The sequence below is a fragment of the Oncorhynchus masou genome, chromosome 5, assembly GCF_036934945.1.
Source record: "Oncorhynchus masou masou isolate Uvic2021 chromosome 5, UVic_Omas_1.1, whole genome shotgun sequence".
Lineage (NCBI taxonomy): Eukaryota > Metazoa > Chordata > Actinopteri > Salmoniformes > Salmonidae > Oncorhynchus > Oncorhynchus masou.
In genome coordinates, this window is record NC_088216.1 from 92718377 (window position 1) to 92731653 (window position 13277).

The 13277-nt window shown below is 46.4% G+C and overlaps 1 protein-coding gene across 2 annotated transcripts in view; it reads left to right on the forward strand.

Annotated features, from left to right (window-relative positions):
• The window catches only part of nuf2 (UF2 component of NDC80 kinetochore complex), a 32805-nt gene extending 19886 nt beyond the window's left edge, over positions 1-12919 (forward strand). For both annotated transcript variants that reach the window (XM_064967083.1, XM_064967084.1), the window contains 8 exons: positions 1082-1179; positions 6778-6851; positions 6951-7044; positions 7161-7223; positions 7302-7580; positions 8993-9168; positions 12182-12317; positions 12604-12919. In XM_064967083.1, the coding sequence (XP_064823155.1) occupies positions 1082-1179; positions 6778-6851; positions 6951-7044; positions 7161-7223; positions 7302-7580; positions 8993-9168; positions 12182-12317; positions 12604-12711 (1028 nt within the window). In that variant the 3' untranslated portion in view covers positions 12712-12919. The remainder of the gene's footprint in view (positions 1-1081; positions 1180-6777; positions 6852-6950; positions 7045-7160; positions 7224-7301; positions 7581-8992; positions 9169-12181; positions 12318-12603) is intronic.
• Positions 12920-13277: the final 358 nt, after the last annotated feature.

Consider the following 13277-nt stretch of genomic DNA (forward strand, 5'->3'; position numbering starts at 1 on the left):
ATGATTTGGAAAGGCACACACGTCTCTATAAGATCCACAGCATGTCAGAGCAAAAACCAAGCCATGTGGTCGAAGGAATTGTCCGTAGAGCTCAGAGACAGGATTGTGTCGAGGCACAGATCTGGGGAATGGTACCAAAAAATGTCTGCAGAATTGAAGGTGCCCAAGAACATAGTGGCCTCCATTATTCTTCAATGGAAGGGGTTTGGAACCACCAAGACTCTTCCTACAGTGGTGGTGCATGTCAGAGCAAAAAGAAAGCCATGAGGTCGAAGGAATTGTCCATAGAGCTCCGAGACAATAACTTCTTAAATGGAAGAAGACTCTTCCAAGAGCGGGCTGTCCAGCCAAACCAAGAACCCAATGGACACTCTGACTGAGCTCCAGAGTTCCTCTGTGGAGATTGGAGAACCATCCAGAAGGACAACCATCTCTGCAGCTCTCCACCAGTCACACCTTTATGGTAGAGTGGCTAGATGGAAGCCACTCCTCAGTAAAAGGCACATGGCAGCCCACTTGGAGTTTGCCAATAGGCACCTAAAGACTCAGACCATGAGAAACAAGATTCTCTGGTCTGATGAAACCAAGATGGAACTCTTTTTCCTGAATGCCAAGCATCTCGTCTGGAGGAAACCTGCCACCTTCCCTACTGTGAAGCACGGTGGTGGAAGCATCATGCTGTGGGATGTTTTTCAGCGGCAGGGACTGGGAAACTAGTCAGGATCGAGGCAAAGATGAACGGAGCAAAGTACAGAGATCCTTGATGAAAACCTGCACCAGAGCGCTCAAACAGGACAATGAGCCGATGCAACAAATGTTAGTGCATTGCATCAATTAATTCCTTTAATCAAACCAAATAGTTTTAAACTACAACGTACCATATGAGAGAGCCCATGTATCGAATCGTCTTGAAAGGGAAAGATGCACATCCCTGGCGTCAATCGATGGTTCTGTGCCATGTCATCGACTGTGCAGTTAGACACCAGATTGCTAATTCATATCACGTGGTTAGCTGATATGTTAAATTCCTATCCACGCCCACCACCTTTAGATAATCTCCCTGTCTGTCCTTCCTTTACAGAGGTGAAAAGGACGGTGACCATCCTGAGTGGCATCATGAACTACCTTCACTTCAGGAAGCAGAGGCTTGATATGACTATGGGACACCAGGAGAGATTTGTAAGTCTGACTGAGATACATTATCCCCTACTGCTCAGTTACAACCGGGACACATTATCCCCTACTGCTCAGTTACAACTGGGACAAATGATCCCCTACTGCTCAGTGACAACTGGGACACATTATCCCCTACTGCTCAGTGACAACTGGGACACATTAGCCCCTACTGCTCAGTTACAGCCGGGACACATTATCCCCTACTACTCAGTTACAACCGGGACAAATTATCCCCTACTGCTCAGTTACAACCGGGACACATTAGCCCCGACTGCTCAGTGACAACTGGGACACATTAGCCCCTACTGCTCAGTTACCACTGGGACACATTAGCCCCTACTGCTCAGTTACAGCCGGGACACATGATCTCCTACTGCTCAGTTACAACTGGGACACATTATCCCCTACTGCTCAGTTACAACTGGGACACACACATTAGCCCCTACTGCTCAGTGACAACTGGGACACATTCTCCCCTACTGCTCAATTACCACTGGGACGTGTGTATGTATGTATGTATGTATGTATGTGTATGTATGTGTATGTATATGTATGTATATGTATGTATGTATGTGTGTGTGTGTGTGTGTGTGTGTGTGTGTGTATGTATGTATATATGTGTATATGTATATATATATGTATGTATGTATATGTATGTATATATGTATGTATGTATGTATGTATGTATATATAAATATATGTATGTATGTGTATATATGTATGTATATATGTATGTATGTGTGTATGTATGTATATATATGTATGTGTGTGTATATATATATATATATATATATATATATATATATATATATATATGTGTATGTATGTGTGTGTGTGTATGTATGTATGTGTGTGTGTGTGTGTATATATGTGTGTGTGTGTATGTGTGTATATGTATGTGTGTATATGTATGTGTGTATATGCATGTGTGTATATGCATGTGTGTATATATATGTATGTATATATATATATGAATGTATACGTATATATGTATGTGTATACGTATATATGTATGTATGTATATACGTACATGTATATATGTATATACGATGATAATGCGAGTGTAGCGAAATGCTTGTGCTTCTAGTTCCGACAATGCAGTAATAACCAACAAGTAATCTAACTAACAATTCCAAAACTACTGTCTTATACACAGTGTAAGGGGATAAAGAATATGTACATAAAGATATATGAATGAGTGATGGTACAGAGCAGCGTAGGCTAGATACAGTAGATGGTAATGAGTACAGTATATACATATGAGATGAGTATGTAAACAAAGTGGCATAGTTAAAGTGGCTAGTGATACATGTATTACATAAAGATGCAGTAGATGATATAGAGTACAGTATATACGTATGCATATGAGATGAATAATGTAGGGTATGTAAACATTATATTAGGTAGCATTGTTTAAAGTGGCTAGTGATATATTTTACATCATTTCCCATCAATTCCCATTATTAAAGCCCGCCAGGATGCTCTCGATTGTGCATCTGTAGAAGTTTGTGAGTGCTTTTGGTGACAAGCCAAATTTCTTCAGCCTCCTGAGGTTGAAGAGGCGCTGCTGCGCCTTCTTCACGATGCTGTCTGTGTGAGTGGACCAATTCAGTTTGTGATGTGTACGCCGAGGAACTTAAAACTTACTACCCTCTCCACTACTGTTCCATCGATGTGGATAGGGGGGTGTTCCCTCTGCTGTTTCCTGAAGTCCACAATCATCTCCTTAGTTTTGTTGACGTTGAGTGTGAGGTTATTTTCCTGACACCACACTCCGAGGGCCCTCACCTCCTCCCTGTAGGCCATCTCGTTGTTGTTGGTAATCAAGCCTACCACTGTTGTGTCATCCGCAAACTTGATGATTGAGTTGGAGGCGTGCGTGGCCGCACAGTCGTGGGTGAACAGGGATTACAGGAGAGGGCTCAGAACGCACACTTGTGGGGCCCCAGTGTTGAGGATCAGCGGGGTGGAGATGTTGTTGCCTACCCTCACCACCTGGGGGCGGCCCGTCAGGAAGTCCAGTACTCAGTTGCACAGGGCGGGGTCGAGACCCAGGGTCTCGAGCTTGATGACGAGCTTGGAGGGTACTATGGTGTTAAATGCCGAGCTGTAGTCGATGAACAGCATTCTCACATAGGTATTCCGCTTGTCCAGGTGGGTTAGGGCAGTGTGCAGTTTGGTTGAGATTGCATCGTCTGTGGACCTATTTGGGCGGTAAGCAAATTGGAGTGGGTCTAGGGTGTCAGGTAGGGTGGAGGTGATATGGTCCTTGACTAGTCTCTCAAAGCACTTCATGATGACGGAAGTGAGTGCTTCGGGGCGGTAGTTGTTTAGCTCAGTTACCTTAGCTTTCTTGGGAACAGGAACAATGGTGGCCCTCTTGAAGCATGTGGGAACAGCAGACCTGTATAGGGATTGATATAATATGTCCGTAAACACACCAGCCAGCTGGTCTGCGAATGCTCTGAGGGCGCGGCTGGGGATAACGTCTGTTCCTGCAGCCTTGCGAGGGTTAACACGTTTAAATGTTTTACTCACCTCGGCTGCAGTGAAGGAGAGACCGCGTGTTTTCGTTGCAGGCCGTGTCAGTGGCACTGTATTGTCCTCAAAGCGGGCAAAAAAGTTATTCAGTCTGCCTGGGTGCAAGACATCCTGGTCCGTGACTGGGCTGGTTTTCTTCTTGTAGTCCGTGATTGACTGTAGACCCTGCCACATACCTCTTGTGTCTGAGCCGTTGAATTGAGATTCTACTTTGTCTCTATACTGACGCTTAGCTTGTTTGATAGCCTTGCGGAGGGAATAGCTGCACTGTTTGTATTCGGTCATGTTACCAGTCACCTTGCCCTGATTAAAAGCAGTGGTTTGTGCTTTCAGGTTCACGCGAATGCTGCCATCAATCCACGGTTTCTGGTTAGGGAATGTTTTAATCGTTGCTATGGGAACGACATCTTCAACGCACACCGAATCAGCGTATTCGTCAATGTTGTTGTCTGACGCAACACGAAACATGTCCCAGTCCACGTGATGGAAGCAGTCTTGGAGTGTGGAATCAGCTTGGTCGGACCAGCGTTGGACAGACCCCTCAGCTTGGGAGCATCTTGTTTTAGTTTCTGTCTGTAGGCAGGGATCAGCAAAATGGAGTCGTGGTCAGCTTTTCCGAAAGGAGGGCGGGGCAGGGCCTTATATGCGTCGCGGAAGTTAGAGTAACAGTGATCCAAGGTTTTTCCGCCCCTGGTAGCGCAATCGATATGCTGATACAATTTAGGGAGTCTTGTTTTCAGATTAGCCTTGTTAAAATCCCCAGCAACAATGAATGCAGCCTCAGGATGTGTGGATTCCAGTTTGCAAAGAGTTAAATAAAGTTCGTTCAGAGCCATCGATGTGTCTGCTTGGGGGGGGAATATATACGGCTGTGATTATAATCGAAGAGAATTCTCTTGGTAGATAATGCGGTCTGCATTTGATTGTAAGGAATTCTAAATCCGGTGAACAGAAGGATTTGAGTTCCTGTATGTTTCTGTGATCACACCACGTCTCGTTAGCCATATATACACATATGTGTGTATATACACATATGTGTGTGTGTATATATATATATATATATCCCAAGGAGCACACTGAAAGTAAAGGGGCTGAATAATTTTGCACGCCCAATTTTTCAGTTTTTGATTTGTTAAAAAAGTTTGAAATATCCAATAAATGTCGTTCCACTTAATGATTGTGTCCCACTTGTTGTTGATTCTTCACAAAAAAATACAGGTTTATATCTTTATGTTTGAAGCCTGAAATGTGGCAAAAGGTCGCAAAGTTCAAGGGGGCCGAATACTTTCGCAAGGCACTGTATATATGTGTATATGTATATATACATATGTGTATATGTATGTATATATACATATGTGTATATATACATATGTGTATATGTATATGTGTATATATACTTATGTATATGTGTATATATGTATATAGACATATGTATATATACATATGTATATACGTATATGTATATATATGTATACGTGTATATATACATATACGTATATATACATATTGGCGGCCCAATATGTGTGTATATATACGTGTGTGTATGTATGTATGTATGTATATATATTATATAATATATATATATATAATATATATATTGTGTGTGTGTGTAATAATGACAATATTGAATTAACAATGAACACTTATTTTAACTTAATACATAAACAAATATTTAAACATGTTCAATTTGGTTTAAATAATGCAAAAACACAGTGTTGGAGAAGAAAGTAAAAGTGCAATATGTGCCATGTAAAAAGCTAATGTTTAAGTTCCTTGCTCAGAACTTGAGAACATATGAAAGCTGGTGGTTCCTTTTAACATGAGACTTCAATATTCCCAGTTAAGAATTTTTAGGTTGTAGTTATGATAGCACTTATGACGCGATAACTATTTCTCTCTATACCATTTGTATATCATATACCTTTTGACTACTAGATGTTCTTATAGGCACTTTTGTATTTCCAGCCTAATCTTGGGAGTTCATAGGCTTGAAGTCATACACAGCGCTGTGCTTCAAGCATTGCTAAGAGCTGCTGTTTGAATGAATGCTTACGAGCCTGCTGCTGCCTTCCACCGCTCAGTCAGACCGCTCTATCAAATATTAAATCATAGACTTAATTATAATATAATAATCACACAGAAATACGAGCCATTGGTCATTAATATGGACAAATCCGGAAGCTAACATTTTGGGGGAAAAATGCTTATTCTTTCAGTGAAATATTGGTAATCGAACTGCCTTGTCAGATTTCAAAAAGGCTTCATGGCGAAAGCATAGCATTCGATTGTCTGAGGACAGTGCCCCACAACAACATTCTTTTCAAACGAGCACAGGCGACACCAAATAGCGATAAAATGAATCACTTACTTTTGAAGAGCATCCTCTGTTTGCAATCCCAGGGGTCCCAGCTACACAATGAATGGTTGTTTTGTTTGATAAAGTCCTTCTTTATATCCCAAAAACGCTGTTTAGTTGGCGCCATTGAATACAATAATAATGCATTGATGTTTATGGTTACATTTGTGCAACGATTGTGCTTTTTTCGCGAATGTGCTTTTGTTAAATCATCACTCGTTTGGCTATTGGTTTGGTTATATGCAACGCAGGACAATCTCGTTAACCTAGTAATATCATCAACCATGTGTAGTTATGTGAAGATTGATTGTTTTTTTTATAAGATAAGTTTAATGCGAGCTAGCAACTTAACTTGACTCATTGCAGCCACAAGGTCCTTTTGACGCTGCACTCGCGTAACAGGTGGTCAACCTGCCACACAGTCTCCTCGTGGATTGCAATGTAATTGGCCATAACCGGTGTCCAAAAAGGCTGATTACGAATTGTTATGAAATCAGCCCTAATTAATCGGCTGACCTCTGGTACAGTAGGTTAGGGTGGTATATGGCACGGTAGCGTAGTGTGAAGGGTATGGTAGCGTAGTGTGAATGGTACTGTAGGGTATGGTAAGGTTGTGTGAAGTCAGGGTACGGTAGGGTACTGTAATGTGCAAGGTATGGTATTGTGAAGGGTATGGTAACAGTAGTGTGTTCTCGTTGTTTCAGAGAGAAGACATGGACAAGCTTCAGGCTTACTCACGAGGAACTAAAGACGCTCAGAAGAAAATGGACAAGCTGACGTAAGTGTTGAACGAGTGAAGGAGAGGATGCCACAAGACTGTTGAGATGCAGCCCTGGAAGATGAAACGATCTGTTGTACTTCTGACTCCTCTCTCCAGTACCATCCCCCCAGAGCAGCAGGCTGAAGCGAGGGAATTGGACTCTGCTCTGTCTGACCTGCAGACCAACACCATGCACCAATACCAGGAAGTGGTAGGTACTGTACAGTACTCCACCAGGTCATATTCTTTAGGTAGCATACAGAACAAACGACAACTGGGGAGGGACTATGTGGACGTGTTCAATAAGAAACCTTTGTTTCGTTTCAGAATGCTATCAATGAGAATATTGCAGAGTGGAAAACGGAGATGGCAGAGAAGTCCCAAAAATTGGTACGTTATGATCAAGCTGAAGAATGCTTTGAAATGTTAAAATGATTATCCTACGACTAAAATGTGTGTGTCTGTCAGACCCAGTTGAAGGTTGACGTGGCCACTCTAAAGGAGAACATTGGTAAGCTAAAGTCTCAGATCGTTGAGTCTCCTGAAGAGATGAAGATTCAGATGGAGAAGATGAAGGAAAACGTGAAGAACATCAAGCTGGCCATCGAGACAGCAGACGAGCGTCTGGTAGGGCTGCAGAGTAATGTCCAGGGTGTGACTCACAGCGAGGCTGACATCCAGCTGATATTTAAACTACTGCAGGACCTCCAGAGCTCCATGAACAAGACCCAACAGCACCAGGAAGAGGTTAGTACTGTTGTTGTTGTTAGACCCAACAGCACCAGGAAGAGGTTAGTACTGTTGTTGTTGTTAGACCCAACAGCACCAGGAAGAGGTTAGTGTTGTTGTTGTTGTTAGACCCAACAGCACCAGGAAGAGGTTAGACCCAACAGCACCAGGAATAGGTTAGTACTGTTGTTAGACCCAACAGCACCAGGAAGAGGTTAGTACTGTTGTTGTTGTTAGACCCAACAGCACCAGGAAGAGGTTAGTACTGTTGTTGTTGTTAGACCCAACAGCACCAGGAAGAGGTTAGTGTTGTTGTTGTTGTTGTTAGACCCAACAGCACCAGGAATAGGTTAGTACTGTTGTTGTTGTTAGACCCAACAGCACCAGGAATAGGTTAGTACTGTTGTTGTTGTTAGACCCAACAGCACCAGGAAGAGGTTAGTGTTGTTGTTAGACCCAACAGCACCAGGAAGAGGTTAGTGTTGTTGTTGTTGTTGTTAGACCCAACAGCACCAGGAATAGGTTAGTACTGTTGTTAGACCCAACAGCACCAGGAATAGGTTAGTACTGTTGTTAGACCCAACAGCACCAGGAATAGGTTAGTACTGTTGTTGTTGTTAGACCCAACAGCACCAGGAAGAGGTTAGTACTGTTGTTGTTGTTAGACCCAACAGCACCAGGAAGAGGTTAGTACTGTTGTTGTTGTTAGACCCAATAGCAGCACCAGGAAGAGGTTAGTACTGTTGTTGTTGTTAGACCCAACAGCACCAGGAAGAGGTTAGTGTTGTTGTTGTTAGACCCAACAGCACCAGGAATAGGTTAGTACTGTTGTTAGACCCAACAGCACCAGGAATAGGTTAGTACTGTTGTTGTTGTTAGACCCAACAGCACCAGGAAGAGGTTAGTACTGTTGTTGTTGTTAGACCCAACAGCACCAGGAAGAGGTTAGTACTGTTGTTGTTGTTAGACCCAACAGCACCAGGAAGAGGTTAGTACTGTTGTTGTTGTTAGACCCAACAGCACCAGGAAGAGGTTAGTACTGTTGTTGTTGTTAGACCCAACAGCACCAGGAAGAGGTTGTTGTTGTTGTTGTTAGACCCAACAGCACCAGGAATAGGTTAGTACTGTTGTTAGACCCAACAGCACCAGTACCGCTGTGTACTGTGTTACTGTCCCACTGTGTTACTGTCCCACTGTGTTACTGTCCCACTGTGTTACTGTCCCACTGTGTTACTGTCCCACTGTGTTACTGTCCAACTGTGTTACTGTCCAACTGTGTTACTGTCCTACTGTGTTACTGTCCTACTGGGTGCACAAATAAAAGAGCTTACATGAAGCATTGAGTAAATGTTATTTAACTTGGACCTCAAATGTAATGCTTTTTCCGTCTGAGGTGCAATAGGCTAAGGTGTGTGTGTGGGTGTGTGTAGGTCCAGGCTCTGGTGTGTATGTATGAGGCACAGCAGAAGGAACTGAAGAACCATGGTGTGGAGGAGGGCCAGCTGAAGAGATCTTTAGGGATGAAGATGGACAAGGAGTCCAAACAACATATACGACGACAGAAGAAGAAGGAGATTAAGGATCAATACATTGAGGATGTACTGGGGTAGGAGAGGGGAACGAGTAGGGGAGGAGAAGAGTAGAAGAGTTGATGAGGGGAGGAGAAGAGTTGATGAGGGGAGGAGAAGAGTTGATGAGGGGAGGAGAAGTTGATGAGGGGAAGAAGAGTTGATGGGAGGGAGGATGGGGAGGGAAGAGTAGATGGGGAGGGGAGGAGGAAGGGGGAGGGAAGAGTAGGGGGAGGGGAGGAGAAGCGGGGGAAGAGTAGGGAGGGGTAGGGAAGAGTAGGGAGGGGTAGGGAAGAGTAGGGAGGGGTAGGGAAGAGTAGGGAGGGGTAGGGAAGAGTAGGGAGGGGTAGGAGAAGAGAAGAGTAGGGGGAGGAGAAGAGAAGAGTAGGGGGAGGGGAGGGGAGGACAAGAGTTGAGAGGGGAAGAGAAGAGTTGGGAGGGGAGGAGATGAGAAGAGTTGGGAGGAGAGGAGAAGAGTTGGGAGGAGAAGAGAAGAGTTGGGATGGGAGGAGAAGAGAAGAGAAGAGTAGGGGGAGGGTAGGAGAAGAGTAGGGAGGAGAGGAGAAGAGAAGAGTAGGGGGAGGGGAAGAGAAGAGTAGGGGGAGGGGAGGAGAAGCGGAGAAGAGTAGGGAGGGGGGGGAGGAGAAGAGTAGGGGGAGAGAGAGTAGGGAGGGGGAGAGGAGAGTAGGGAGAGGGGAGGGGAGGCATAGGGACGGGAGGAGAGGAGTAGAGTAGAGTAGGGAGGGGAGGAGAAGAGTAGGGAGGGGAGGAGAAGTGTGGGGGGAGAGAAGAGTTGGGAGGAGATGAGAAGAGCGGGGAGGAGAGGAGAAGAGAAGGGGAGGAGAGGAGAAGAGTAGGGAGGAGAAGAGTAGGAAGGGGAGGGGAGGGGAAGAGTAGGGAGGGGAGGAGAAGAGTTGGGAGGGGAGGGGAGGAAAAGAGTTGGGAGGAGATGAGAAGGGTTGGGAGGAGATGAGAAGAGTTGGGAGGAGATGAGAAGAGTGGGGAGGAGAGGAGAAGAGAAGGGCAGGAGAGGAGAAGAGAAGGGCAGGAGAGGAGAAGAGAAGGGCAGGAGAGGAGAAGAGAAGAGAAGGGGAGGAGAGGAGAAGAGAAGAGTAGGGAGGAGGAGGAGAGGAGAGGAGAAGAAAAGAGTAGGGAGGAGAAGAGTAGGGAGGGGAGGGGAGGAGAAGAGTAGGGAGGGGAGGGGAGGAGAAGAGTAGGGAGGGGAGGGGAAGAGTAGGGAGGCGAGGAGAAGAGTAGGGAGGCGAGGAGAAGAGTAGGGAGGGGAGGAGAGGAGAACAAGAGAAGAGTAGGGAGTGGAGGAGAAGTGTGGGGAGGAGAAGAGTAGATGAGGGGAGGAGAAGAGTAGATGAGGGGAGGAGAAGAGTAGGGAGGAGGAGCGGAGGGGGAGGGGGAGGGGGGAAGAGTAGGGAGGGGGAGGGAAGAGTAGGGAGGAGGGAGGGGGAAGAGTAGGGAGGGGGGAGAGGGGAGGGGGAGGGGGAGGGAAGAGTAGGGAGGGGAGGGGGAGGGAAGAGTAGGGAGGGGTAGGAGGAGGGAGAGAGAAGGGAGGGGGGGGGAGGGAAGAGTAGGGAGGGGGGAGAAGAGGAGGAGAGAAGAGTGGGGGAGGGGAGTGGACGAAGGAGTAGGGGGAGGGTAGGAGAAGAGTAGGGAGGAGAGGAAGAGAAGAGTAGGGGGAGAGAAGAGTGGGGAGGGGGAGGGAAGAGTGGGGGGAGGGGAGTGGACGAGAGGAAAGTAGGGGGAGGGTAGGAGAAGAGTAGGGAGGAGAGGAAGAGAAGAGTAGGGGGAGGGGAGGAGAAGAGTAGGGGGAGGGGAGGAGAAGAGTAGGGAGGGGGAGGGAAGTGTAGGGGGAGGGGAGTAGAGGCATAGGGAGGAGAGGGGAAGAGTAGAGAAGGGAGGGAGTAGAGGCATAGGGAGGAGAGGGGAAGAGTAGAGAAGGGAGGGGGGGAGAAGAGTTGGAAGGAGATGAGTTGGGAGGGGAGGAGAAGAGTGGGGAGGGGAGGAGAAGTAGGGAGGGGAGGGGAAGAGTAGGGAGGGGAGGGGAAGAGTAGGGAGGGGAGGGGAGGAGTAGGGAGGGGGGGGAAGAGAGAATAGTAGGAAGGGGAGGGGGAGAGAAGAGGAGTTGGGAGGGGAGGAGAAGAGTTGGGAGGGGGGAGAAGGGGGAGGAGAGGAGAGGGGAAGGGAGGAGTAGGGAGGGAGGAGAAGAGTAGGGAGGGGAGGAGAGGAGAACAGAAGAGAAGAGTATGGAGGGGAGGAGAAGTGTGGGGGGGAGAAGAGTTGGAAGGGGAGGAGAGGAGAATAGTAGGGAGGAGAAGGGTGGAGAGGAGAACAGAAGAGAAGAGGAGGGAGGGGGGAGGAGACGAGTAGAGGGGAGGAGAAGTGTGGGGGGAGGAGAGGAGAAGAGTAGGGAGGAGAGAAGAGTAGGGAGGGGAGGAGAGAAGAGTAGAGAAGGGAGGGGAGGAGAAGAGAAGTGTGGGGAGGAGAAGAGAAGTGTGGGGAGGAGAGGAGAAGTGTGGAGAGGAGAAGAGTAGATGAGGGGGGGAGAAGAGTAGATGAGGGGGAGAAGTGGAGAAGAGTGGGGAGGAGAAGGGGGGAGGGAAGAGTAGGGAGGGGAGGAGAAGAGAAGAGTAGGGGGGGGGAGGAGAAGAGTTGGGAGGGGAGGAGATGAGAAGAGTTGGGAGGGGAGGAGATGAGAAGAGAGGGGAGGAGAGGAGAAGAGTAGTGATGGGAGGAGAACAGAAGAGTAGGGAGGGGAGGAGAAGAGAAGAGTAGGGAGGGGAGGAGAACAGAAGAGTAGGGAGGGGAGGAGAACAGAAGAGAGAAGAGAAGAGTAGGGAGGGGGGAGGAAGGAGAGGGGAGGGGAGGAGAGTAGGGGGGAGGGGAGGAGAACAGAAGAGAAGAGTAGGGAGGGGAGGAGAAGAGAAGTGGGGGAGGAGAGGAGAGGAGAAAAGTAGGTAAGAGAAGAGAATAGTAAGGAAGGGAGGGGAAGAGGAGAGGGGAGGAGTATGCTTAAATTAAATATGTGTGTCTCTATAGTCAGTGTGACAATGTTCACCAGAAGAGGGAGCAGATAGCGGACCAGATCCAGGAGAGAGACAGAGATTCTCAACACCTCCGCAGTCAGATGACCAACCTGAGGGACACCTGCAGTCAGGAGACTGAGAAAGCACAGGTAACACACCACAGGCACAACATAAATGTCTAGATGATCAACCTGAGGAACACCCGCAGTCAGGAGACAGCAGGTACTGTGTATCTACACACCTTACATGTATAATATCTATAGTGTGAGGTATGTAGTTAAACAGTGTAATATATATATCTACACACGTTACAGGTTGGCAGGTCTGAATATCAATGCATTTTGCAACACAATTTTAAGTCCACGTACACTGGTGCAATATCAACCTTGAACACTGAACCAATCACCTTTTCATATTTCTCTATATGGCCACCAGGACCTGTTTGATCGTCTGCTGGCAGCTCTGGATCACTTCCATAAACGCATACAGAACCACGTCGTCGAGGGCAACAACGACATCGTCAAGATGACTGCTAACTTCTAACCCAGTGTCGTTGACTCCTCTCCAAATCTCTGTCATTAGTTTAGCTCTGCTAACTTCTAACCCAGTGTAGTTGACTCCTCTCCACACGTCATTAGTTTAGCTCTGCTAACTTCTAACCCAGTGTAGTTGACTCCTCTCCATGTCTTATTTTGGTAACATAAAAACTTGCAACTTTTATTTGTGAATAAAAATATCTATTCTCACTCTGCGGCGTCACCATCTGTTAATGTTTATTCATGTGACCACTTTTCAATTTTGTATATTAGACAAAACAATTGAATAGCATGACTATATAAGTAGATGGTGCCGGAGGAGGTAGCTGCTGTTTCATGGTCTCCAAACCAATTGTGCTATTGTGTTTTTTTTTGTTGTGATTTGTAACTTATGTGCATTACTAGGACCTGAGAGGGTGGTACTGTAAATGGGTGGTACCCTCTCAGGTCCTGGAGCCGTTACCGCCCTGTCAGGTCCTGGAACCCGAAAAGGGAGATATGAAGAACTAAAAGAGGGAAGTGGGAGTTTTAATTATTTTGCTAATAATGTGGTGTGCCCCACCTTCCCTGAAT